This window comes from Mizuhopecten yessoensis, unplaced genomic scaffold (genome assembly GCF_002113885.1).
Source record: "Mizuhopecten yessoensis strain PY_sf001 unplaced genomic scaffold, ASM211388v2 scaffold8183, whole genome shotgun sequence".
Taxonomy (NCBI): domain Eukaryota; kingdom Metazoa; phylum Mollusca; class Bivalvia; order Pectinida; family Pectinidae; genus Mizuhopecten; species Mizuhopecten yessoensis.
In genome coordinates, this window is record NW_018407420.1 from 829,252 (window position 1) to 857,107 (window position 27,856).

At 36.6% G+C, this 27,856-nt stretch overlaps 1 protein-coding gene and 1 pseudogene across 1 annotated transcript; both read left to right on the plus strand.

Annotated features, from left to right (window-relative positions):
- Window positions 1-1,309: 1,309 nt before the first annotated feature.
- On the plus strand, window positions 1,310-2,401 carry LOC110455253 (annotated as a pseudogene).
- A 6,050-nt stretch (window positions 2,402-8,451) lies between these two features.
- LOC110455259 (cell wall protein DAN4-like) lies at window positions 8,452-26,802 on the plus strand. Its single transcript, XM_021505264.1, has 9 exons — window positions 8,452-8,534; window positions 10,908-11,083; window positions 12,262-12,425; window positions 18,490-18,626; window positions 19,561-19,628; window positions 20,323-20,499; window positions 22,543-22,666; window positions 22,811-22,861; window positions 25,428-26,802. Exons 1-9 carry the CDS (start codon window positions 8,459-8,461, stop codon window positions 26,201-26,203), a joined length of 1,749 nt encoding a protein of 582 aa, XP_021360939.1. The 5' UTR covers window positions 8,452-8,458; the 3' UTR covers window positions 26,204-26,802.
- Window positions 26,803-27,856: the final 1,054 nt, after the last annotated feature.

Sequence of the window (27,856 nt, forward strand, 5' to 3'; positions counted from 1 at the left end):
TTCAACAATTCCAGCACTGCCCAACCACGTACTCATTTACAGCTGAGTAGTCTGGAACAAGCAGAGTAAAGTTCAAAAATACAACACATTGCCATGACGGGACTCGAACCCACAACCCTTCGGTCACGAGTCCGACGTCCTACCACTAGACTATACCGTGCCTCCTACACAATACTTAAGTTAAATTTTGACCACTGTATATTATGATTATACATGTATCATAATGTCCGTGATATATTTCTCCGTATAACATGAAGATTTATTAGAAACTTATTAATAAATGCTTTTTTTTTTGTGTATATGCGATACGACACAATTGCTCTAACCCATTTCAGCCCTCGCCGTATCAGCCCGCAAAATTCGTATCACACCCGTTTTGGAACACTTCTAATTTTCCCCATCTACCACCATGTCATTTGAAATCCTTCGTTACCAACAGTTGTTTAACAATGGCTGACGCTGAGAAATGGCGACGAATTGGGGAGAGAACGTTGAGTCCAGAACTTTTGAGTTGGAATATCTTATTGAGCAAGAGAACACTCAACCCATTCTGCCAGAACTGTCTGCCGTCATTAGTACGATTGGCGTTGTGGCGGCAGAGGAAGCAGAGGAAGCAGAGCCTAAAGCTCTCGCCGTTGCAGCTGCAGCAGACGACAACTTCGACTTTGTTTCAAGCATGAGGAACAATAATACTGTCAGAAAGACCGAGTCTGACGTGAAGGAAATTTAACGCATTTCTTTTGGTAAACAATGACACACGGAATCCAGGAAAAAAATCAAAACAGGAATAAAATATATACCTTGCAAGGTTTTTTTTATTTTTTTTATAAATGTCAAAAATCTGACGGTGATAATTATAAGCCCGTGACTCTGAAATATATTCAGAGCAGCATATAGCGGCACCTTTCCGAGAAAAGAATGACTTTTAACATCATTGAAGATTCTGAGTTTCAGCATTCGCGAGATGTGCTCAACTCCAAGAGAAGGCTTTTGATACAAGCAGGGAAAGGAAACAGGCAAAACCGTGCTAACCCCTTATCCCATGATGAGATCAACTTGGTTCATGATAGGTAGGCCTAAGTTACCGGTACCTTTTGGTATGCAATAAACAGTGTTTTGTCAGTATTCACTTACCGGTTTCAATGCTGATCCTACCTTCATAACTTTACTTGTCTGTGAATAAGCTATTGTGTATTACGCTTAGCGTCCAATTTTCCCGGATCATGTTCTGAACTACAAATATTGGGATATTTCATTCTTTGCAAGTAATCCTAAGGCATTGACTTACACAATGTACATAAATAATTCAATGCATTTTGGGATGAGTCGTCGTAGAGATCATATCTGTGAGATGGGGCGATATTGTACTGAAGCAAACTTCATCTAGGGAACAGTATCTTGAACATAGGAAAAGGGCGACAAAAACAAGGACTGGGGCTACAAACGATACAAGAGATTTCATTCCGAAGATGTTTGAAGACAAAGGTAATAATATTCCAATAATTTTATGAAAAGTTTTCAGTTAAAAAATAGGTCAGAGTGTCCTCTCAGGTGTGCGAATGATGTCTATTTTTGGAAAGGATCATGTCAGGTTTAAGACCAAAGTTGATAAACTAAAACTCTGATGTTTTATGCTTGATCATGATAAAGGGAAATATAAAAGATACATTTGAATTTCTGATTTATATGACTTCTTATTCTATCATCTCTGATGAAGTTATCTTATGGGTGATAAACAAGGGAAAAAAAGGACTTGTGTTGATGACAAAGTTTATAAACACTCATTAATTATAATGATAAAGTAGAAAAAAAATCAATTTATCAAATTTTGGTATAGAGTTTGCAAAAGTTGGACGCTTAACACCCATTCATTTTTCGTTCAACAATATGCAGTAAAACAATGTACGTTATTTTTTACAGATTGTAAATATTTAAAACATATAAGACGGACAAGGTGAGATACATATGCGACGGACACTGTTTTATACAAGTAATTTCTTTTTTGGTTTTGTAGGCAATCCACGTTGTCCCTATGTCTATGCCTACAAAGTATTTGCTGAGAAGCGACCAGAAGCAATGAATGATCCTTCGGCACCTTTCTACATTGGAACCGCGAAAAAGGGAGATAAATCGTTTGTCAATCAGTCAATGGGGAGAAAACACAATAGGAAGAATTGTAAAAACAATGTGTAGTGAAGCTATGATAGAGGGCAGAAAGGTTAACCACAGTGCACGCAAGACAGCGATTACGTCCCTCGTACATGCAGGAATTCCTCCGACAATAGTCCAGCAACTGTCCAGTCATAAAAATGTGAATTCCATCCACAACTATAGTCATGCTTTGCACTAGCAACAGAAAGAAATGTCCGCTATACTCACAAATTACAATGCACCCTCTTGAGCTTCAGATATAGCCATTAGCTCAGACAATTTATAGAACATTGACTTTGATCACAACTCGGGTAATTTCGGGAGATATTCACAGGAAATAGTTGCGGAAACCTTCAGAGAGATCGAGGCTTATGAGAATATCAAAACTGTACAACAAACAAAGTCAAATACTGTTGCGAATGTTAGGCAACAAGACCAAGCGCGAAATATCTTGGCTGGTGCCAATGTCACTGAAAATGTAATCTTCAAGCCCCAAAGAGGCGATACAGTAGAATTATCTACAGCGACAGTAGTGACTCGGATTAGATAAGAGAAACTTTGACATGGAACAAAGTCACTCCATATGTAATAAATATATTTATGAAATTTTTCGTTTTTTCAATATTTCAAGAAAAATAGATCATAAGATAGTAGATATATCCGTATTTAATTAGTAAGTATGCATGTAATAAACAGAATAAAACATGCCGTTTTCCCTATCACACCCAGTATCAACCCTCGACCAAAGACCCGAGGGCTGATATTGGAGTCTCGGGTTGATACTGGGTGTGATATAGAAAAAGACATATATTATTCTCTATATATGTAATCTTGTTTATGACAGTGGCATGCATTGTAGTTTCGTTGATACTACCCCGGTTCTCCATTTGAGGACGAGACATTACTTGAATATGACGTAAAGGTTTAAAGGTTTATATTGACACTTCGGCAATCACCCGTGTGTTCGGTTTTTCTTTCTTTTTTTCTTTTAACTCACTTTGCTCTATATTTACTTGATATGTGACCAGTTCTACCTGACTGGAATCTTAAACATTAAGACGTAGTGTGTAACTGAGTAAACTATCTGTCAAGGCTGTAATGGAGTTTATTTACAACGCGAGAAGGACATTTTATCACCTTAATTAATGACACATTTGTGCAGGAAATAAAGTTATGAATGTTTTTATATAACCCATGTCATTAATAATTTAAAGCACCTTCCAGTCGACACTCAGTGAAAAGACTAACGCTTATTCTCTGTGTCATGGCACTATAGATAGACCAATGTTCTCTATAATATAGTAGGTATATGAATAAGAATCGATTCTGTTGTCATAGTTAATCAAGGTTCTGTTAAATATAGCATGTATAGGAGGACACCGGGGAAAAAATGGAAAACATTAAATTATAAATAATAATCGATTATGTCGTAGTTTATCATGTTCTGTCGTAATGACGTAGTGCTGTACAAAAATTGATCCCTGTGGAATAAACATGTTATTTGTTGTCTACCGTAAACACATTTTACATCATTTTGCATGTCATTGGACACACAATAACAACCTAATTAGATGAAAAACAAATAACGAATGTACAATAGATATCTGGGGTCCCACAGCGTAATGTTTTCATCGGTTTTGGCTGTTATTCATCATGCTTTCCAACTTGATCAAAGCCATCACATAGATTAGAGGAAGTGTTTGTATCAGTGTATAAACTCCTATATCTGAAACCCATCATAAACCCATCATCAAAGAACGATTTAAAGCTTGATATAAACATACCCTTTAGCGAGTATTGTCTCCAGCCTTATCCAATATTGATCTGATCTTGATTATATTTCAATCTATTAAAGACGCAAAAGGCGCTGTACCGTTAAAGCATATAAGGGAAAATTAACTGTATTAGTTTGTGTGACATCTCAGACACATTTCCGGAGAGACAACGTCTTTTACTATGCCATTGCTTTCATTATATACAAATGCGTCCACAATTGTTCTTTATATTCATACATTTCCATTGTCCATTGATAATTCTCGAAAAGCATTTCCCTAAGAAATTGTGTTCATAGGGCTATGGACGCAATTGGATCAGCGTCATGTTGAAGGTTCTCCTCCCGCCTGGATTACCATGAGGCAACCGTTAGGAGCAAACATTTTGGTGACGTTAGGCTGTTACAGCAATCTTGTTTGCACTGACGACACTTCAATACAAAAAGCATAAGGGATTTTTTTTTGTTTAGGTCAGTAATAACAAAAACTTTAAAATGTAAACAAAAGGATTCAACGGTATTTTTTCAATGTTCATACCGGTATGATATTGAAAAAAATGCCGTTCAATCATTATTCTCATTAGTACCTCGCATTTTATGCTGTCACAATACCAAAACGTAAAATTGTATCACAATATACATATTTTACTGTAGTAAAATTTGAAAATGCGAAAGATGTGCTATACATTTTATGTTCTAAGTCCATTATTTCCGGTGATTTTGCAGTAGCATGACTTCACACAATACGATGCTCCAAATCTTTTCGTCACATTATATATGGATTATATTTTTCTTTATTTTTTATCTTTAAATAGTAATTTTGGAATGCTTCCAACTCTGTTTGTGTATTCTCAAACAAACTCCATCCGCTCAATCTCAAAGGTTATAACTGAAAACAAAATTTCCCATGTAAGCAAAACTACAAATCCTTATTCATCTACATGGTTACCAGTCTATATATCACAAATGCACCATCTTCTAAAACTACAAGCAAACAGCGCTTTATCCAAAACGGCCTATCTTACTATCTCATAGACCATGTGAAGATAATTTCATCTGAACCTATCCAAGCATAGCAACATGTCATTCACCTCAGCTAACAAGGTTATGTCAAATTCTGTTGTTGACGGTCTAAACCGTACATTTACATTTTCCTATAAAGGTGATGTTCTTAATGAGCGTTTGTCGTGACGTTAATCAATTTAAGTTAATTCAAAATGTCTAATGTCTATTGCAAGTCACGGCAGGATGTGACAGCCATCAGATGACACAATCTCAAAGGCTATAATTGAGAACAAAATGTCTCTGTAAGCAAAAATACAAATCCTTATTCATCTGCATGGTTACTAGTCTCTATACCCAAATGCACCATCTTCTTAAACTACAAGCAAACAGCGCTCTATCCAAAATCAAAATCAAATATTGTGAACACATGCCTTTAGTTTATTCTTATGGTATAGGTTCAAGTTTTTTTGGTGAGGTTAACATTTTCGCGAATTTGGCGGAAACGTTTTTTTTCTACAACATCTTTACTCCGTGAAATAGAGAGCTAACGAGCCAAACCACATAACATCACTCTGCGCCAACATGAAAAACCAACAAAAAGGACTTCTTTGCAGTACCTTAAATTGTAAATAGCTTGATGATACAATATAAAAATTAGCTTCATGTGTCTCCTATTACATGTACAATTTGTATCTGCAAAACGTTTTGATAGCTGAGACCTAATCCTTACCTATATCTCTAACTGCCCGTAACCGAATGAGCACCGTCGGATGTTTAAATCGGGACTCACCTGCGTTTATCATCTTTGTTAGGTCAGTCAAAAGGTGTTCCGAATTTCAACCTTAACTCATCGGCTAAAAATTGGCAGCGGGGTTTCCATCTGTGGTCATTCGGACACGGAGGATTGGATAATAGGTTAACAGAGCGTGTTGTATTAAAACATCTGCATTTATGCCGAGTTAAACATTTGTGGATAGAAGAAAAACAACCAGCGACAGCGGTTTATAAAATATGGCGTGTTAAAAACACTGTAAAATAAGCGTCTGTCTTTGCCCTGGTTGTTGTCGCACGATATAATATCATAAACATTTTTACTTATTATAGTCTATTGATCACAGTGAGCTCTGGCGGCTGAGCTTGGTATAATCAAACTCTACATCATATATGTTCGAACACGATTTTGAGTATTAATCCAATCAACACTGTTTCTGTATCAGCGATGCTCGACCGTTAAATGCTTGCTAAAATAAGTATTGCAAGATTGTATACAATTCCATTCAACGCTGATTGTCTCAAAATTCCTCGACCTTTGCATTTTTGTTCTCAAATCTGTATCGGTGAAAATAACTTATACCGACCCTTTCTGTTTTCTTTGAACATTGTGACTGTCGGAGGTCGGACCTTGGTCCAAATCCAAGTCAGACAATAAGGTGTAAAAAGCGGAATCACTCACCTAAACAACTCGCGTCTATAATCAATATTTAATTAAATCATTATTGATGTCAGAGTGTGTGTCCCGTCTATGTGTTTGTTTCCTTTCCGGCAATACTGAAAGTAAAAACGTGTTTTTTAACATGACCATTAATACATATTCATGCATTCAAATGACATTTATCTATACTGGATGTGCTGTTTCTACCACGGTGCGCGTGATGATGACATCATTCATGGTGGCTAATGGTTTATGGGAAGGAAACGGTTTAGCGTTGATGTAATAATTATACAACATGGTTCTAATAATTTCCTGTCGATGCACATATTCATTTCCAGTAAAAAAAAAAAAAAAAAAAAAAAAACACTTTTAAAAATGTCGCCCAAACAATGGATATTGACAAAAGAAGAAAAACACGATGTAGTTTATTTTTGTAAGAGTATAAAATGTTGTTATTTGTAAGCATTGGAACCTTTATATTGATTAACTTATCTATGGAATATGTTTGCACATCAATTGCGTATAAATGGACACAGAATAATAACTATGTATCTATATGATTATAAAAGCCGAACAATGCGAGGCGACCATATCTTAAAAGATATATTTTACATTAAATCAATCGCTTCACCATGCCTCTTTTCATAGCAAACATTTTAAAATTGAATAGGGAATGAATTCGTTCCTGAATATGCGAGAGAAAAAATTAGGTCTGGATCCATAAATGCACACGAATATAGCCATTAGCTAGATCAATAGGTGTTGAATGCTCTGCAATGCTGTAAAAGCATTCCTTTTCGCAGTTCCAATTTTCACGGATTGCTAAAACGGTCATTTTTACGAGACCTTATTTTCACAGATTTTTGGTCTGGGGTATGGATGAATTTGTTTGCTATTTTTACCTCAAAAATTGGGAATATCAGAACCCCAGTTTGGAAAAGATGCGACATAATGAGAAAATGACGATACAAGATATGAAAGAATACGAAACAATAGCCCGGTCTATTGATGTATCATTTAATTGTTAACTTCTTTCATGTGAAGCTTCACCAAACGCTGCCTTTGAATCAGCAACTGCACGACTATATCTCTGTAGAAGACTGTTCGTAAATTATATGTCGGCAATTTTTTTTTATTTTTTTATTAAAACTTTTAATTTACGATATCTAAAAAAAACCTTGTGAGGTGTCAAAACGTAAGATATATAATAAAGTATATAACATGTGTTTATGATAAGAGTAGCATTGTCTATTTTCTAGTAATTCCATATTCAAACTTCCGGGTGTTACGCTCAATGACCTTCTCTGCACCCCTGGACCATGTCACGACAAAACTTAAGGTGAGAAGCTAGCGATTTGATTGTTTTCAAGTATAAAACAACTGACCAAACGCTAGGCTGTTACCTGTCCTTTGTAGATTACAAATGAGCGATACCTCAATTAAAAGCATGTCAATTTTACCGTTATGTCGCCGCACGATTCTTCTGATGAACTTAAAAGGATCAAACTAGTCTGATTGTATCATTCTGATGCCAGCGCAGACAGAACCTTCATGATTGTCATGATATATTGCAGGGGCGTACAGAACGTAACTCCTAGAAATTCGACGATGGTAAAATTGTGAACAAAACAAGTTCACAAAAAAATACATTCCTAAAAGCAATCTTACAAATCCAAACGGAAATAAACTGAAACGTTTGTCAATGTGCAACTAACAAGTTCTAAATGGATTATCAAATTTCATTTCAAACAACTAACTCCTTTACTTTGATCTGACAGAGATATTTGATATTTGTGATAAGTATTGATGTGTATACCATTGCAATCACTGAAATGTGTACATATAAAATATATTTCCTTTTTTTTTTACATTTTGAACAACAAACCAAATATGTAATGATGGCCGTGTTAACTACTTTAAATTACATTATATTGCATATTTTTTATATGTATGAGTTATGAAAATAGAGTATACAGAAATCTACCTGACAGCCAAGGTACGCACGCGTGACATGCCTGGATCAATACAGCCTTCAGACAGAATCAAATACTAGAGATCTAATGACTGGAGTATATTCGTAACCGGGGTACGGACTAGAGATGTTGGGGGTACCATTAGGTGTCGGTTTCGTTTTCCTTACCACTGGGATATCGTTTGCTGTCACAGACACCAAAGGTAAGTGGTTTCTATAATTGGGTTTTCTAAAAATAAAATCTTAAAAATGTACGTACAAAATAGATACCAAATTAAACAATGTGTTGCAAGTAATACGATAATCAATTGGATGGGAACAGTCTAAAACGCTTTCAAAATTTCTGTTATACATAAGACGCTCTGTGTTGTGCAAAGCCAAATGGATTGGATTTTCTTATCTAAGAGAGATTTTGTTATCTGCAATATTTGAATCGTATTCAAAGATTTCGGTATATATGTTTATCTATGGTCATAATCACTGCGGTATAAATGATTTTAAGAATTACTTTGCGGGTATCACCGATGAAGCAAAAATACGCTTGGACACCTGGTCTAGTTCTCCTTGAACTTTTTCAAGGGTCTTCATAGTTCTTTTGTTCAAATTTTGCCCCAGTTCGAACCATGGTTTGTTTTGTAACTTAAAGGGTTGCAACGGAGGCAGCAGATCAATTCTGGTCTCTTCTATGCCTTCTGAGAGGCAGAGGAAGCCACCGATCTTTGGAAAAACGCACATTAGTTCAACCTTATGACACCTGCAGTATTGTTTACTGAACCTATTGAGGTACGGTGGTCTAGTGGTAGGACGCCGGGCTCGTGACCGAAGGGTTGCGGATTCGAGTCATGGCACGGCATTGTGTTTTATCTTTGAGCAAGATACGCTACTCCGCTTGTTCTAGTTTACTCAGCTGTAAATGAGTACGTGGGCTGGCTGTGCTAGAATTGTAGAATTGCTAACATTGAGCGTCCAAGGAATTGAGAAAGATATTGACTGGACGGGTGGTGCAGTGGATAGCGCACTTGGCTTTCACCAAGGCGGCCGGGGTTCGATTCCCCGATCAGACGTGAAAAGGTTGGGGTCACGTGGGTTTTCTCCAGGTACTCCGGTTTCCTCCCACACTGTCTAGCGAAGCTTAATTGAACTTTAATGCATTACCTACACTTCGGTAAAGCTTCAGAGTAAACAAATATGTATAAGTGTAAGTACATATCGTTGACAGATGCCTTAACCACTTGGCCACCGCGTGGATAATAGAATAGAATATAGTGATATACATGTATAAATACATAACAGTATGGTAAATAAGTATGAAATAATCCTTGACAAATAAGTATGAAATAGCGTGGAGATTAAGTAAGTTATAGCATGGAAAGCAAGTATGTAAAAGTGGTATAAAAGTATGCAGTAGCGTTGTTAATATACATGTAAATAAGTATGTGATAGCGTGGTGAATAAGTAAAGTATAGCGTGGAAAACAGGTTTGTAGAAGTGTGGTATAAAAATATGCTGTAGCGCTGTTAGACATTTGAATAAGTATGTATGTAATTGAGCGGTAAATAGTCAAGTAAAAGTGCGGCAAGTAAGTATGTGTATGTAAAGAAGTGTGCAAAGAATTGCAAATAAGTATGTGTTAACGTTGTAAATATGTTTAAATATCGTAGTAAATTAGTCTTTAAACAAGCGTGTAATAGCCTGGTAAACGGTGTACAACCTGGTAAATAAGTATGCAGTATAGAGTTAAACAATGTTATATTGTGGTTAAAAAGTATGCAATGGCCAGATAAATAAGTGCGTCACATTGAGGCTAATGACTACATATTTATTATCGTGGTTGACAACTATAAAAGCCACAGATCCCGTCAGGATTATAATAATAAAAATACTGTTTTATCCGTATCCATTCTAAACTGTTGTCATCAGTCGTGTCATTAAACGCATTATAATCATTACTGCTATGTTCTGCGAATAACTGATCCCACCCATGAAACTATACTGACGACACAACACATGCTCATTAGTGTATGTATCTGCTTCAAAGCCTTACGCAAGACGATTGTATGCGGAACTTGCTGTGTCATATAAAATGACGTCAGCGCTGACAGATTCACGTTTAAGTAGTTATATCGCTCTTACTAATACATACGTTTCATGTATCGAGCATGAAAAGAAATACAAAATTGTCAGAGTTTACTCCATGTTTTATTGAGTTGTATACCATCGTCATTATAAAATGATGCATTTCATTTCTTTTATTTACGTTCAAAATTTCATCTTTCTCTTAGGACTTTTCCTTTATAGGTTGACATATGTCTCCATGTCCAACTGGAACAAACAATGTTAATTTGCATTAATCGTAAAAACTTAATGGTGTCTAAACCACGCGATTGGGCCGAAACTTTAAGGAAAAATGGAAGACAATATAAGGTAGCATCTCGGATCAGATATAGACTATAGGCGACAATATATTACTGTAAACTGTTCAGTAGAATTATTCGTTCTTTCGTTTCGTAACATAAATGAAATTTTGGGGAGTAAAAAAATCAATGGAAGTAAATGCTCTTATTAAAATATTTCAGTATTGATGGTGGCGAAAAGGGGAGATGGAAGTGAGGTCAACAGCCTATGGCATACGGAAGGTGGCGTAAATGAGACATCTGCTGACATGGTTGACTGGCCAGTGCGAGATCTCGTGTCCTACGGGATGTTCCGAAGCAGTGTGGTGGACATGTGGCCGTATGGAAACCCAGAAGAGGTCAGCGCAGTGTTTATTATATACTAGTGCTTCCTTTGTTTACTCCTATGCCAAATCATCGCCATGTTTGAATGCACAGCACAGGATCGCTGCTTTTAATATTCTTCAATCAAATATTAAATTCAATAATTGCCTTCCATTCAAAACAACTGTTTGTATGATAAAATATGTGAGATATACCTATCATCTACCATCTTCATGTATGTTATTTCAATAATGTTGATGATCTCTGAAATAAGACTGACCGGGGCTTCCTAACCCTTGCAACGAGGACAACCGTTTGCAAGGGGACTGACTCCCAAATTTTGCATTTAGGAAAACTGATTGTAAGGGGACTGGATACGATGCACCTTAACTTTGGAATTTAAAATCAACTGATTGTAAGGTGACTGGTTCCGGGGCACAGTGATCCTTACAATCGGGTCAACTGTTTTCAAGGGGACTGCCTCCAGGGCTCTCTAATTCTTGCATTGTGGAAACCTAACTCTAAAGTGACTGGATTCGGTGCTTCTTAACCCTTGCAATGAGGGCGACTGACTATAAGGAAACGGGATCAGGGGCTTCCTAACCCTTACAAATGGGCAAATAATTGTAAGGGGACTAGCTCAAGGGCTCCCTAACCAATGCAATGCGTTAAACTGATCGTTAGAGGGACGTACTCTAGGGCTTCCTAACTCATATAATAAGGACAAGCGTTTGTAAGGGGACTGGCCCTGGGACTCACTAACCCTGAACTAAGGACAACTGTTTGTAAGGGGACTGACTCCGGGGATCAATGACCCTGGTAAAAAGGCAAAATGTTTGTCAGAAAAACGACACCAAAACATCCTTGTGGGTATTTTAATTGAAAGGACATTGGTTCCTTATCTTCGTAACAATGGCAACAAGGACAACTTTTTGTAATGGAATTGATACCTGGTTCCTTTCTTCGCTAAGGAAATGAATACTGGTAAGATGTAAAATAGAGGATTATATGATTCCAAAATGTATAAGAAGGCTTTGTTTACGGTTTTTCTGAATTCTGACATCCCAAGTTCCACAACGATTAATTTTTTATGCGATAGACATGTTAGGGGAATCAATGCATTCCAATAAAAAGATATTAACATCACGGTTAATCCCAAGGTAAGTATGAATAATCAAAACGTGTAATAAAAACATGACTTGGCGTTGTCTAGGTGTCCGTAGAAGCAGTGAATACCTATGGGGACATACTCTGGTGGGTCACGTTTTCAACACTTGGAACAGAGAAAGATCTTTTATCATGGATGCAACCCTCGCGTATGCTCTCTTCGTCTTCACACGACATGATAGCAACCTCGGATAGACAGATATACCACGGGTAAGAAAGATTCATTATTTGGTAAGCATTGCTCATTACACAAAGATGACAAGTCGTCTGCGTGCCCTCCAGGTCAACCTAACACCATTAAATTAAAAGCAAAATCATGGAAAAGGGTCTATAATAAAAGATTTTTGTTGTGAGTGGATTATATATATATATAATAAAAAAGGATTAAATGACCATGTGGAGTAAGTAAATATAGAAAAAATAATATCTAACGACCGACTAGAAACAAGCTGTTTTTATCCTTAACATGGCTCTTCAGGTTTATTTAAAAAAGACAGCATCAGGACGTCACAATTACATGTCATCACAACTACAATAGAACCGTAACGTCGCAAAGTACACAAGATTGGTGGATGGACTAGCACAGAATTTTACTGTGGCATGTTGAGACTAGGTTTTAATATTTTGATTAATTGATCTTTCTTTTTTCTCTTAGAATACAAAGGTCATGCATTAAATTTATCTCCGGCACATTCATGAATATGTTTGTTAACATGTAGATTTCGTAAAGATTCAGTTCTAGTTTGTTGTCTATGTACAGTCATGTGAGTTCTGAGCTCATTGCCGGTTTGACCAAGGTAGAAATCATCACATTTTTTCATTTACAATTCCTATTAAACCTTCACAGTAAATTTCAAACCATTCTTGAAAATAAAAGTATTACATTCGATCATCATGGGTCATGTACCACATCTTGGTGTCTTACACTTGGATACTTTTGGTGTTACACAAGAATTATCAAACTTAAAGCATGTCAATATACGTTTCAAGTTCCTAGGTTTACTATGTAAAATAGCATGTTTACTAAAAATGTTTTACTACTTTTGTATTGTGATGACATGTAGTTGTGACGTCACGTTGCTGTCCTTTTTAAATAAACCTGAAGAGCCCTGTGAAGGGTGAAAGCAGCTCGTTTTTAAGTCGGTCGTTAGATCTTATTTTTTCTATATTTACTTACTTCACATGGACATTGTCATTGAATCCCTTTTTATTATATATTTATTGGCGTGTGCATAAAATCGCGTAATGCCATATGGAATAAGAAGCATTCTGAGAATTAAATTTAAAGAATATTTTAATTGCTTATACGATTTTTAACATTCATGAGGTTATGACAAAGCGTGATATTTTTGTTGATTGTTTTTTATTATTATCTCAGTTGCATTCAGTGTGTTGTGTTTTATGTCCAGGTTTCCAAACCCTAGTTCAGTTCAATTTGGTCGTGTATGTGAGATACTGTGAAAATTGCTATTGTCACTTAACCACTGGGTCGTGGGTTCGAGACCTACGTGGGCAGTCGCAAGGCACTGGCCGTAATTCGATATAACTCCGACTTTCCTCTACTATAAAATCCTGCCACGTCCTTAAACGACATAGCTGTTAATAGGACGTTAAACACAAACAAACCAAACAAAATCAAAATTATCGCTCATAAAAAAACTAAAATCCTTAAAAGTCACTTAAATGACGATTCCAAGTTATTTGGCAGTTGTCTACATAGATACATAGACAACATGCTTCTATATTTCAAACGCAATCGGTACTGATGTTTTCGTTTACTTTTGTCTAATATGGAAATAATCTATTTCATCATTAGCTTTGAAGGTATGCTGTTATTACTTCTATTAATTCGCCCCAAAATGTGTCTTGTGGTTTCGCTGTTACTACCCCGGACCTCGCTTTGAGGATATGACATTACTTAGAGTTGACCAAGATCAACATGGCGGTTGTCCATGAAGCAGAAGTCGCTTACCCTTCCGGAACTCCTGGTTAAAATAATCCTTAAATGTTTTTAAAGTCTCCATTTGAATTCCTCTTTGGTTCATATTCTGGACTAGTTTCGGCCAGTTTGAGTTTGAATTGCGGTTTTGACCCCACCTCGGTGTTTTTGGTTGTAGTTGATACGTTGTAAAGTACAATTGACAACCACCAGAACTGTGCCCTATCTAGTTAATGAATAGTCGACTCAGAAATTCAATTACATATTCTTACTAATATCCAAAATAACATCGTCAGTTTTACAGGTTAAATTATTAAGCACTTACCTAATGAATTACCGATCCTGTGACGATGAAAAAACCCTAAATATGCAAACGAATTGATTGTGCGTATTCTGCCGAATGCAATGGTTGTATTGGATCAGAAACGGCTAGACAAAGAAATAATTTAAAGTATATGCGTCATACTCTGTGCTTCGTTTTCTATTTTTGGTATAATTTATTGTACCAGGTAAACAGTAATGTTTATTGGTAAACCTCTTAACATTTAATGTGCCGAAAGTCACGGAGGTTCTTTTTTCATATTTAATCAAAGCGGCCGACATGGACAAAACTAACTTATAATGCAAGTTTACCGGTCATATCCCGTGTAAAAGATTACTGTTCTGGTGTAATCTATTGTACAAGGTAAACATTAATGTTTATTGATAGACATCAGAACGGTTCGTTAGTAACGTGTCGATAGCTACGTAAGCATTTCTTAACTTGAATCAAAGGCGACTTAAATGGACGCAACTTGACAACATTTAATTTATAATACAGGAATACTGGTAATATTCCTGGAAAAATATTACTGTTTTGGTACAATCTAGTGCACAGGTAAACAGTAATGATGATCGGTAGACAACACAAGAGTTCACATAGATGACAGGTATGGGATGGGAGCGGTCATGTGTGGAGGTATACTGTAGTGGAAAATCGTGTTTCACGTCATGTGATCCCATCGATTTTATGCTTGTATTTAAATCGAAATCGACAAAAATCCACGTCTATTGCGTACAAAACATGGCACGTTATTTGAATGGCTGAACAGCACACCTGCATATCAACTCTACCGTTATATTACATTAGCATGTGTTTATAAAGATAATGCTAATTCAAATGGTATACTTGCTTAAGTGGACAACATCTTCGATCTATATATTTTTATTATCTAAATAGGGTACACGAGGCAGAGTTAAAAGGCAGGTGGTCTTTTCAAAATGTTCTACATGCATAGAAGATTTTGTTTTATTTCATACAAAGGTAGAACACACCAATAAGAGTTGTGGGAAAACAAAACAAAAATCCATTTAAGGTAAAATAGGGTGTGTTCAGGGATTTCTAAACAAAATTTATTTAAAAAGTTTTATCAAATTTGTTCAATATATGACTTGCCATGAATGACCTTGAAACGTATTTCGACAGAGGTTGTGAATCTTTATTAAAATAAATTTACATAATTATTATAGGTAGATATATTTGATAAAGTACAGCTTTGACAGCATATAATAAAATATCTATGACAGCTATTTTGAAATTATTGTCGTATATTTCCAGAATTTCTAATATCCACTCATAACTCGTTCCATAAGTGAAAACCATTTACAATAAAAAGTCTTCATTTAAATTTTAAACTAGGAAAGTGATATTTAAGCTTCTACAATGGTTTCTATTTATCTATTTCTCTAACAATAAAACTCGCCCAATATGGAAATAACCTGTGGTGTAGGATGTACATAGGTGTGCTATCAACTTCTGTTATTGTATTCTTTAACATTTAAAATGTTCATACTCGACAAATGTCATAATGTTATATTTTATCTTGACATCAATCGCTAGATACATCTACATTGTAACACATTTATTTTGAGCAGTTGAAATGGGTGTTTTATTTTCTAGCTCACTTCAACATGCAATCTTTAACAACATTGTTCAAACTTTCAAGCAGGATAGCACCATCAAACGTTTTGCTAACACTTATAGGTAAAATATTGTACGATCTATTCATGAATTATTCACATTTGCTTATCGGCCAATTCCGTCTTTGCGTATTGCACAGTTATCTTCTCTTGGGAGCAGGTCTTGATTGTTACGTCACTTGTTTGTGAGAGTAACGTCATCAATTTTTGGGAAAACGACGTAATTTTCTCACACAAACCAATGACGTAACAATCAATACCTGCTCCCAAGAGAAGATAACTCTGCAATACGCAAAGACGGAATAAATATAATCAGATTGTTTGTCCCTAGCATCATTTGTGAGTCCTAGAAGGGCGAAACAGCTTTATGATGAATTGTAATTATTTTTTTGGCACACTGTATTTATTACCAAATTCTGAAGGTGCAGCAATCATGTATATGTCTTACGATTTTCCTTATTTGCATTGTATATAATCATTAGCTACATGTACATGTCCATATTTATTATATAGTCATATCTTGTAAGATCCTTTAAACCACGCCCATCTAAAGTTACTTTAACATCGTACGGCTAAGGCCAAACAAAACAATGTGTGATTCAGGTTACCCGACCTTCCCTTGATTTTCCTGACGACCCTGGAGATTTCAGAGTTTTTAATCAGCCCTCGGTAAAAATGACACCCCAATGAAGGTATACTGTATACCGGGAAATTTTTCACTGCAGTTTAATTTTCACCTTTTCGCCCTACATGTACGTAATGAAAACGAATTTATCGTTACAGCGAATTGAGGTACACAGAAAAATAAACATAGTAATTAAATGTAAAGGGCTAAATTAACACAGGACAAAATTTTGATTTCATCGACATAGGGCGAAAGGTTGACAGGGCGAAAAATTCCCGGTATACAGTAAATGGGAATTGGATGGAACGCTCTCGATGTCGGAAAAGTCAACCTCACCTAACTTTCTCGCATCAAAAATCCCATTTCTTATTCCAAACATGCTTGGTACCGTTGTAAAGATGGTGATATTTCGGCTCGTTTTCGATTCTCTGAACTTTTAAAGAAAACATGGGGAGAGGAATGTTGTTAGAAGAATTTTAGTCTGTGTTTGGGTAGTATTGGCAATACATATGTACATATAACAGTCTTGTATTTTAGTGCTGCTATTGATTAATACAATTCATTGATCTATTTAGCTTATAATTTGATATATTTTAACCAAAATGACCTAAATATATCACATGCACAGAAATGCTACAAACCAAACAGGTAAATTAACTTAGCTGTGTTTTTGTGACGACAGTGTGGAGCTTGCTATACTCGATTTGTCTTTGTCTTCCAATATCAACACTTTTCGTTTTTTAACGTGGTAGAAGTGAGAACACCCCGCCTGCTTTTTCTTCTAGAAACCTTCTACATGCACGCGAAATGTATATTCCATCCGCAGACATGACCTCTGTTTCCTCCGAAAGTACACGCCATTTGATTTCGGTCTTTCAATGTTATTTTGCAGTCATAGAGCCACTTTTCGCATGTTCATGATTCTCCTGCAGGTTAGGGGAAGGAATAGGCTTACTGTATCCATCTACGTGTCGTAAAGACGACTAATGTGCACCCATGCAGAATCGGGGGTTCTCTTACGTGTCTTCTGTTAAGGGGACATTGAAAAAACTTCGATTGATCCGCTGCCTCCATTCCAACATTTGGGATCTTTATATTTTCACTTTATTTCCTGAAACATGTTTAATTTACTGGTGCCTTGCTTGGCAATACCTCTCGTTTGTCTTTGGTGTTGAGAGTTCGCCCAAATCTGGTAGTCAATGGGTTCTACCCCTGGCGGGGACATACCAAATACCTTGAAACTGGTAGTTATTGTTCCCTGCTTAACATTCAGAAATTAGAGTTATCGCAACATTTTCTTTTCTAATCGTTGTCAGCATAATGTGACCAATTGGACTACTGTGCTGGCTGCCCTCGGCATTATATTTAAGTGAGGTACCATTCAAGCCGACAACAGATCCGTGATATAACATGAAGGCAAATACATCAACATACCCTGCCTCTAGCACACATACACAAAGGAACGCATACATTACACACTAGGGGGCACGTCCTTTAATCACATAAGCCGTTAATAGGACGTTAAATAAAAACAATTAACATATTTATGACTTTGACATCATTCTCGAGCGATCACCCTAAACTTATTTAGGCTGGTAATTTTGTGAATCTACATACATTATCGGACATATCTTTACAGGCCGGTGAGACCCAGTGCATTTACTTTAGCATAACCGTAAAAAGGGCGTTGCGACCGTATTGCTGGTTTTTGTCTTATTCGGGTGTTTATTTTTCATTTTGATTTTGCGAAGGATCCCGGACACTAAGATGCTGTTTGCATTGGAATCCGACCGGAACATATCATGGTTCTACGTTGATCAAAGTGATCAGGTCCGTCCAAAGTTCTTCTTGACGAGAAACAATACGTCAACACAAGACATGTTTCCACGTAAGTAATGCTGCTCCTTCCAACGCCCTGTATGAACTATTGTTTTCTTTTAATATCCGATCATTTTGAGTCATGGTAATCTGTAAACCTCTATCACAGTGTAAGTGCATTCGTTTTCTTTGAATCTCTCTCTCTCTCTCTCTCTCTCTCTCTCTCTCTCTCTCTCTCTCTCTCTCCATATGAACATAATTTAACCTTATATCATGAATGTCTTTCATCTTTGTCTGCTGATGTATTACGAAGGGTTGTATCCATTTTGTAAGAACACATCTTCTAACATTCTACACCACGCCTTATTGTACACCACAGCCTACATGTGTATTTTTCCAGGTTCAATGTTGTACCATGGTCCATAATGGTTGATTTGATATTGTTTGATATATTTTTGCTTTCTTTTAAATTTACAAATTCCTGTATGATTTGACTGCCAGACCGAATCTTGATTTCACGTTTCCTTTGGTTCTAGCTCGTCTTCAGGTAACGACACGTTGAAATTACTCATATTCACAGAACCAATCTTTACCAAAATACTCGCGAATATCATATTGATCAAGTATTTGTGGGAAAGTCAGGTCATTTATGTCATTAAAAGTAACTTAAAAAAAATGAACATTTTCCCACAAAATCACACATTCATCTTACTGAACTCGACTAGGGCATAGTGTAAAACTAATGACAAGTTAAGTATTTGCCATGCATGACAAGTTTAGGTACCAATAATTTTGAAATATCTGAAGGGAGCATCCTATTCGGTTGCAGCAGGCGGTTTCAATTTATGAATCTGTCAAACCATAATGGAAAAAAACAGAAGTATGCTCCATACCATGCATGCAAGTTCAAAGACGGATTTTTTTTACGAGCAAGTACAATACACAGATAAGTCTGCATAAAAAATAATCGATGTCTGTTAACTTCTGTAAGCATTGGTTTTCAGCTAGTTCCGGGACTAGCTGGTGGGATGACTATCTATCTGAGTATTTACCGGAACAACAATTGATTCAGGTAAACTATACGTCGTTTTTAAAAATCCCCGCACCACTGGCACTGCCAAAATCTTTCGCAACATTATTTGAAACCTTTTCCCGGCATGACTATTCCGTTTTTTCGTATTGCAGAGTTATCTGCTCTTGTAAGCAGGTATTGATTGTTACGTCATTAGTATGTGTGAGAAAATTACGTCGTTTTCTCAAAGATTTATGACGGTACTCTCACGAACAAATTACGTAATAATCAAATCTTCCGGCATTTGTTTTCATTAATATGAAAGATTAAAAAAAGGGTTCTAAGTGTAGGTACTAATAATTTTGAAATATCTTAAGGGAGCATCCTATTGGGTTGCAGTAGGCGGTTTCAATATATGAATCAGTCAAGACCAGGATTAGAGCTGTTGACCTCAGATCATTATACTGTCGCTTTAAAGAATTTTAGGTAATCTGGTAAGAGGAAGTACCCTGACCCAACTGAACTTAAATCATATCCTAGCTTTTTCTGGGTTAGTCATGAAATTCTTTATCAGCTTTTAAAACTTTATCTCAAGAATTGTATCTAAGAAAATGGCAATAGGAAACTGAGCATAGTTTCACGACAGATAAATAAACACATGTCAATGCATATTAAACGTCGTAGATTTGTTCTATCATTGTCTGGAACAAGAACGACAACTCGGGGTCGACATTGTCCTCTTTTTGTTTTGCAGGTAGATTTGTCGTCCTATTCAGACACAGGAAATAGCTACATCTTCCTCACACGCCAGGTTGTAAAAGTAACCAAAGGTTTTTCCATGTCCAGTCTACTGTACAATATATACTTCGGCATGTGGCCATGTTCTACTGACTGGGGCGCCCCCTACCTGGACGAGACGGGACAGACCATGGTACGTAACTCCTAGCAGGGTCTTACTTGTTACTTAGATCTCGTTCCTTTGCAATTTCTGACTTCGTTTAAAAAAAATATGCATCAGATGCATTGGAAAAATATAAGCAATGCATACAACATTGTCGGATGGTGGGAAATCATTAAGTGAATACTCAGTATTTATGTGTAATTTTATATCTGTTGAAGTATTGTTGGTCTAGTCCCAGTGGAGGTTAAGTATATAATATGACTTATACCGAAGATACATTTTTGTTTGTTTGTTTTATTTTATTTTTATGTATTTTTTCATGTTTCCTTTTTTTATTTTTTTATTTTTTATTTTACTAAACAGAGGGAATTCTGATAAATGCACCTCGGATGATAGGTGCGCAAAGGACCACTACATTAACTGCCTCTAAATCTAATTTACCCAAAGTCGTACTGGTTTAATTGTGCATTCATCGAAACATTTGCGAGTAACTCAATTCATTAAATGCAAAACGATTTCTAGAATGAATTCGAAAAAGGAAACTTCGATCGGTTATCCGGACTACTTTACTCGAAAATATGTCCCTTGCGAAACATAACCGAAAAGCACACCCTGTTTTGGATTGAACTATGTTTTGCTCCAATTTATACATGCAAGCGGTTTCATGTACATTTATATTAAATACCGTAGCAAACCCGTGTGTTCTATGAAGCGAGTTAGCTCACGATTATTCATACATGTAGGAATTTTTCAACAATACCATTCTACCAAAATAGCCCTTGGCTTTCCATTAAACGGTGTTAGTAATGCATAAATGGTAAATCAATCTTTTGATAAACCCGCTCTCTCACTTCTATTGGTTAAAAGCCGGAACTAGTCGTACTGGTTTAACAGTGCATTCATCGAAACATTCGCGAGTAACTCAATTCATTAAATGCAAAACGATTTATAGAATAATCTTTTTTTTTAATAAGAATGAATTCGAAAAGGGAAACTTCGATCGGTTATCCGGACTACTTTACTCGAAAATATGTCCCTTGCGAAACATAACCGAAAAGCAAACCCTGTTTTGGATTGAACTATGTTTTGCTCCAATTTATACATGCAAATGTTTTCATGTACATTTATATTAAATACCGTAGCAAACCCGTGTGTTCTATGAAGCGAGTTAGCTCACGATTATTCATACATGAAGGAATTTTTCAACAATACCATTCTACCAAAATAGCCCTTGGCTTTCCATTAAACGGTGTAAGTAATGCATAAATGTTAAATCAATCTTTTGATAAACCCGCTCTCTCACTTCGATTGGTTAAAAGCCGGAACTGAAGAACGAGAATGTTTGCAGCTATGCACCGCTTGACGTCGTGCTGCGCCAGTGCAGACATTATTCCGTGAAATAGTGCCAGAATGGACGCTATAATCATATGCGTTGTCAGCTTTACGAATGTTCAAACTTGATTGAAAACAAGCAGTTTCAATTTCAATTTCAACAGATTTTATCGACTTTATATATGTCAATTGGATTGGACATCAGGCTAGACAAATTTTAGGTCCAACAAACAGTTTCAAAAAGTTTTAAGCATTTATGAAGAAAAATTGGGTAAAGGACTATATTTTGATATCAGTGAGCAAACTTATTACCTCAAAATAATCCTCATCGCGTCCTGACTCGTTGTTTTAATCAATGTTTTTCCTCAATATCCTTAAAATATGACAGAAGGCAGGAACACAATTCTTGACCTTAGTTTACAATGTATATATCATAATTTCATTTACATACATTGTATTTTATTCATTATGTCACAAAAGAAAAACACATTTATCTGTGTATATTTACTGGTGCATTCCCTGTCTCTGACCGTGTTTTGTATATAACGGCAATGACAAATTACCATGATGAGGCAGTACTCAAACGTTTGTAGTTCAAATGTGTCTTCATGGATGAATGAGTGAAAGGATTTTATATACTTAGCGTTTTGAAAAGGAGTTTCAAGCTTCACTGTATTTTTCTCATTTAATCGCATGCAACGTCAACGTAAACCAATACTGTTGTTTTGTTTCTTGTTGCAGAACTTCACGACCAAATTATTCACGTATGATATAGAAACGACTACCGTACAGTGTTTAACTATAGATATCCTGGAGCCAATCCCAGCGAGCTCAATGGTCTCTTTCACGGGCAAGACCGTCGTAGGTAACGTCAAATTGATACATTTTTCTGACATTTATATCTTCTTATTAAACAATCATCTCTCAAATATTTTTATCTAAATAACATGTATTTATTATGTTCAGATGAGGTTATTGTTAACTTTGTATATTTTCGTTTTCAATTCAGATAGTTTTGTGGAGGCCCAGGCATTAGTGGTGATTGGATATTGGCCTAACGGTAAGTCACGTGCACAAACACGTGTCATCTGCATATAGGTGTAGTAACTTGAATATTTAATTGATGAAAAGCCACGCGTTCAAACGGGTCATATGAGCATGTGTGTATAGTGAACGGATAATGACCTGATGGTATGCACATGCACAAACACATCACTTTCGATTTACTATGGTCTTGCTCTAAGTTCGCTCCAAGTCTCAACCTCCATCATCAAATGTTTCAATTTGTGGCACTATAACAGCCGATTTTGCCATTTCCTACTAAGTTTACTCTTCGTCCTCATTGATTTCACTTTCCATCGCTAATTACCTTACTTTTTGTCTTTGATGAAATCAATTCAGTTTCCGTTTCGATTGAACCTATATCACCTGTCCAAAATGACCCCACTTCCGGTTCCCAATTTCATGACTTCCTTTGCAGAATGACATCGCCTTGCTTCAATAATTATCTCACTTGTCTCAAATGAAATAATTTTCCGTCCCCGATGACATAACCTTTAGTTACGAATCTTCTTGTTTTTCATCCATAATTGCCGCACTTTCAAACCACAATTGTTTCAATTTGGATATCAAATCATTTCACCTTCCATCCCTGATAGTCTAGTGCTCCCTCCTCATTGCGTTGTACAACCTCGATAACCAAGCAATTACGCTCACCTACGCTCTTTGCACCTCTGAAATGTGTCTGTCATAGCCAAATTGAAGATTCAGTGTGCATCTTGTGGAAGATACATGAAGACTAGGTTGATTCGTTGATGAACATCAAAAGAATATCGTAGTCCCGTAACTTCAAATGACAGGTACCGATAGGTCAGGTTTTTCTATCTGATACCAATCAAATAGCTATTCGCTTGTCTTTAATTTTGCTTTGACATATTCCAGGGGTGCAGAGAGCGTAAGTGAGCGTAACCCCTTGAGTGTCGAGGATGTTCATTGTATAATATTTACATTTGCATGGCATTGTCACTATATAGCCTCTTTGAAAGCTGTGTCGTTGATGGGACTTTAATTACCATGCATCATGAGACACAATTCTTAGCGTATTAATACAACACTGACCGGAACTACAATATCCAATATAAATAAACGGCTGCTGAAATATCGCTGAGCATTGTGAGACTTGACAATGTCATTGTAAATTTATGTGCAAAATAAAACATAAAAAAACAACACTTTTATTACAACGAAAACAAAACCAAAGTCTTCCATATCGTACAAAATGCACATCGGTTGAAATCACCAATGCCGGCAATGGAAACAATTTTAACGCTCATACAATTTATCAGAAATATCGTCCGATACACTTCACTGATCAACAGGGGTTCGTTACAAATGTCTGAAATACACATATAATATAGACCTACTGACACATATGTTACAGACCTAATGATAACAGTCACAGCACACATACAAATAATGTAAACATTTCAGACATTTGTAACGAACCTGTGCTCCGTCGCAAGATCACTCACTTCAAACGCTATCTTTCACGCGTCTCGCATCCACCATTCCTCAGTTTCTGACGACATGTCAAATAACGAAGATGTTATAGAATCTACCGACTGTTGTCAGGTTCCCATACAATCAACAAATACATTCACGCCTGGATTCTTCACAAAATGAGCAAAGAGAAAAGTTCGAATTAACTTCCAAAAATAACTCCCTCGTGGAGGGGAAGGTCGGATTTACGGTGTTCACTGTATTTGTCCATGCGCGAAATTTGTTCCGGGGAAAAATCGAAACAATTTCAAATATAACTTTCAGCTCAGAGTTCTATTGATAAACTTAAATCACCCTATAGACATATCATACGCAATTGTATTGATACTGAATTGTGGAATAAAATTGAAGTGTTTGTTAAAATTTCAAAGTACTACTTTGTTTGCCAATCAGCACGCGACAATACGCTGTTCAAACTATTGAACGAAATTGTGTGGACTGTCGATAAGGCGGGCATTTTAAATTTTAAATATAAATTATAAGTTAAACAAGAACATAAGAGGCAGAGAAAACGTAAATATAAGTATTGAACTGTTTTTGTATGGTATTTATGATCTATTTGAATGACACACACACACGCTAGCGCGCATTATGTTGTTTGCTTGCAAAGCTGTGTCATTCAAATAGATCATAAATACCATACAAAAACAATTCAATGCTTAAATAATAATACAAAAAACATACGTATAAACTTCGGCAGTGTCAAATGTAAGACACGCGAGACAAAGTCACGTACGAGGCACCTAGAGCTATAGTTCACGTTATCACAGAATAAGAGATGCTGAAAGTCACACTATGGGAGTTCCAAATAGCCATTCTCATCCTGCATCTTTTCGTCTTGAACGTTCCCCTTTTCCGACAGAAATTCTCTTTCTTTCTTCTCTGAATGGTCCAATTGTTCATTCTCATTAGACATACGTTCCATTTTGGTGGCTTAGTTTACACCATGCCGATGCTGAAGGAAAGACCATTTCCTTATTTGATTTGAGTTATATTTCATATTTTAGGATTATTTGTAAAATAATGCCAACTTGTGATATCTAACGTCATTTTTATTATGTTTCTAGGAACGTTCCCAACCGAGATTCCTTCCTCTACATCTTCAAACACCGAGACAACATTTGAAATAACGACCGAGCTCCCTTCTTCTACTTCATCAAACATGGAGACCACAGTTGAAATGACGACCGAGCTCCCTTCCTCTACGTCATCAAACATGGAGACCACAGTTGAAATAACGACCGAATTCCCTTCCTCCTCTACGTCATCAAACGTCGGGACAACAGTTGCAATAACGACCGGGTTTGCTTCCTCTGTACCATCAAACATCGAGACCACATATGATGTGACGACCGAAGCACATGCCACAACTGAAGGTCACGTTGGAACTACCGTAAATATTCAAACAACAACAACAGCAATAACAACACAAATCAGCCCGATGACTACAATGGCATTTATAAGCACTAGTGCCACAGAAATAGAAACCACGAGCGGGACAAATCATATTAATTCTGTAGCAAATAGTGTGACGGGACAGTGTTTCTGTTCCTGCCTAGTGACGAAGGCAAACATCACAGTTATCAGTGAGCATGAGCTTCAGGCAAAGATTTTGCAGCTAAGAAAGGAACTGACGGTGAACTACACGACACTGTCCTCCTACTACCGGAAATTGAACAGTATGCCCGACTCGCGCATGTCTGCGCAGGGAATTGGGTATGTTGGTGTGGGCATCATTACGTCATTCCTCTTCTTCGTCGTCTTCCTCGACCTTCAGTTCTTGGTAAACACTGCCAAGACCGTGAAATATAACCTGGAAAGCAAAGGCAAAGGGTCACCTTGACTGTACATTCTTGCTTATGGGCAGATGTCTGATTATCTTCAAAGGCAAGAAAGTCATTAACTCTTTACAGCAAATGTGCCTTTTGCACAGAGAACCAACCTTAAACGCAAAACGTATATATTGACGTTAAGGTCAAATCATCAAAGTTAAAGTTTACAAAAAGTACAATCAACAAATGAAAATTATTTCAAAACCTTTTACAACAATTTTCTCGAAATTTGGCTTAATTGGTAGATTCAGTTTTTTCCTACAGGTATTGTTTGAGTTGTCTGTATTTTGGGACAGAACTTGTCAGCATTGTGGAACAGATTGGTATATTGAGAGAAGTGATTTGACTAAACGGCAGAAATGCGGAATCCCAATGTTTCAGGATACGGAATACCTGCATTCAGAGACCTTGGGTATTTACATGGTCTAGAACGTAATGTCTTTATTCTTTGTAATATCCAGCGAGTTTGCATTAACGGAAATGAGATGGTTATATATTTTATAACATATTTTGAGGGTCCTTTGGGAAAGAATGTTTCTGTATTTTTGACATTGGAAAGTTTTGTATTTCGTGATAAATTATCTTTATAGCACCTGTATATGTTGAGACAGGGGAGTTTGTAAAATGGTAAAGGAGGCATCTCACTTATTTAATCATTGGGTATATTTTTCCCCCCACAACCACCATATGTTTCCTTTCAACAGTCTTATGGATAAATCTGCTAGGAATTGGTAAATATTTGTAATACCCACTAGTGGTTAACACCAAGGACGCTATTTTATTGATCGATTTTCTTATTGCGACGTCAAATAACAATGCGATGTCATCTTCCATTGTGACGTCATAGTTCATGGGAATTAATTCCCCGATCGGAAAGAGAAATTGTGCATGGCCAAGCGATTTTGTAGATTAAAAGATTTGATCATTGTGGGAGAAAAAAATCCCCAAACGAAATACATTGCAGTCGCGTTATTCAATTTCCAAATTGTAAATGACACCCGGAAAACCTCGTGTGCTTATACAATTTAAGAATGAGTTAACTCGAGTTAGATAACCATGATAACCAAACAACCAACACTCGTTGGGAACCTCTATATCAACATTGCAAGAATTCTGGTATATGTATTGTATATGACATTGTTTTTTTTCTCCATATGGATTGAAATATGAGATATAAAGCAGCGAGAGATATAGGCCTATGAATTTATGAATTGCGGAATACGTAGTTTATGCCACATGAAAACAGACATTCCCGTTGGCACGGACGCTCAGTCTGTTGGAACGATAGTGTAACAGTCTGAAATGTAGGGTTCCAAGTCTGAAATTTTACAATCAGAGACTATTGCTGAATATTCTTTTCATAAAAGTCTCGCAAGGTATGGTTTTCTTTTTTATAATTGATGCATTAAAGCTGAAGCCTTGCCGGAAAATCGGTTTCCAGTGTATACTTACAGTTTTTGATTGGGGTGCGGGGATCCTTGAAAAGTTGGTACCATTGACCAAGAAACATAGTATTACCACGGACTTAGATCTAATTCCGTGGTATTACTTATGAAGACCACACATCGCGATCGCTGTGAAAGCCCCGTCCTCGATATCCAGGGGTTACGCCCACTTTCGCTTTCTGCACCCCTGGAATATGTCATAGTAAAGTTGAAGGCACG

Bases quoted from the DNA above. Each gene is read 5' to 3' on its own strand.
- LOC110455259 (XM_021505264.1), top strand. From the start codon at position 8,459: ATGTTGGGGGTACCATTAGGTGTCGGTTTCGTTTTCCTTACCACTGGG. The intron at 11,084-12,261 runs GTCAGCGCAGTG...GGCGTTGTCTAG, and splicing joins CGTATGGAAACCCAGAAGAG to GTGTCCGTAGAAGCAGTGAA. The intron at 22,862-25,427 runs GTAAGTCACGTG...TTATGTTTCTAG, and splicing joins GATTGGATATTGGCCTAACG to GAACGTTCCCAACCGAGATT.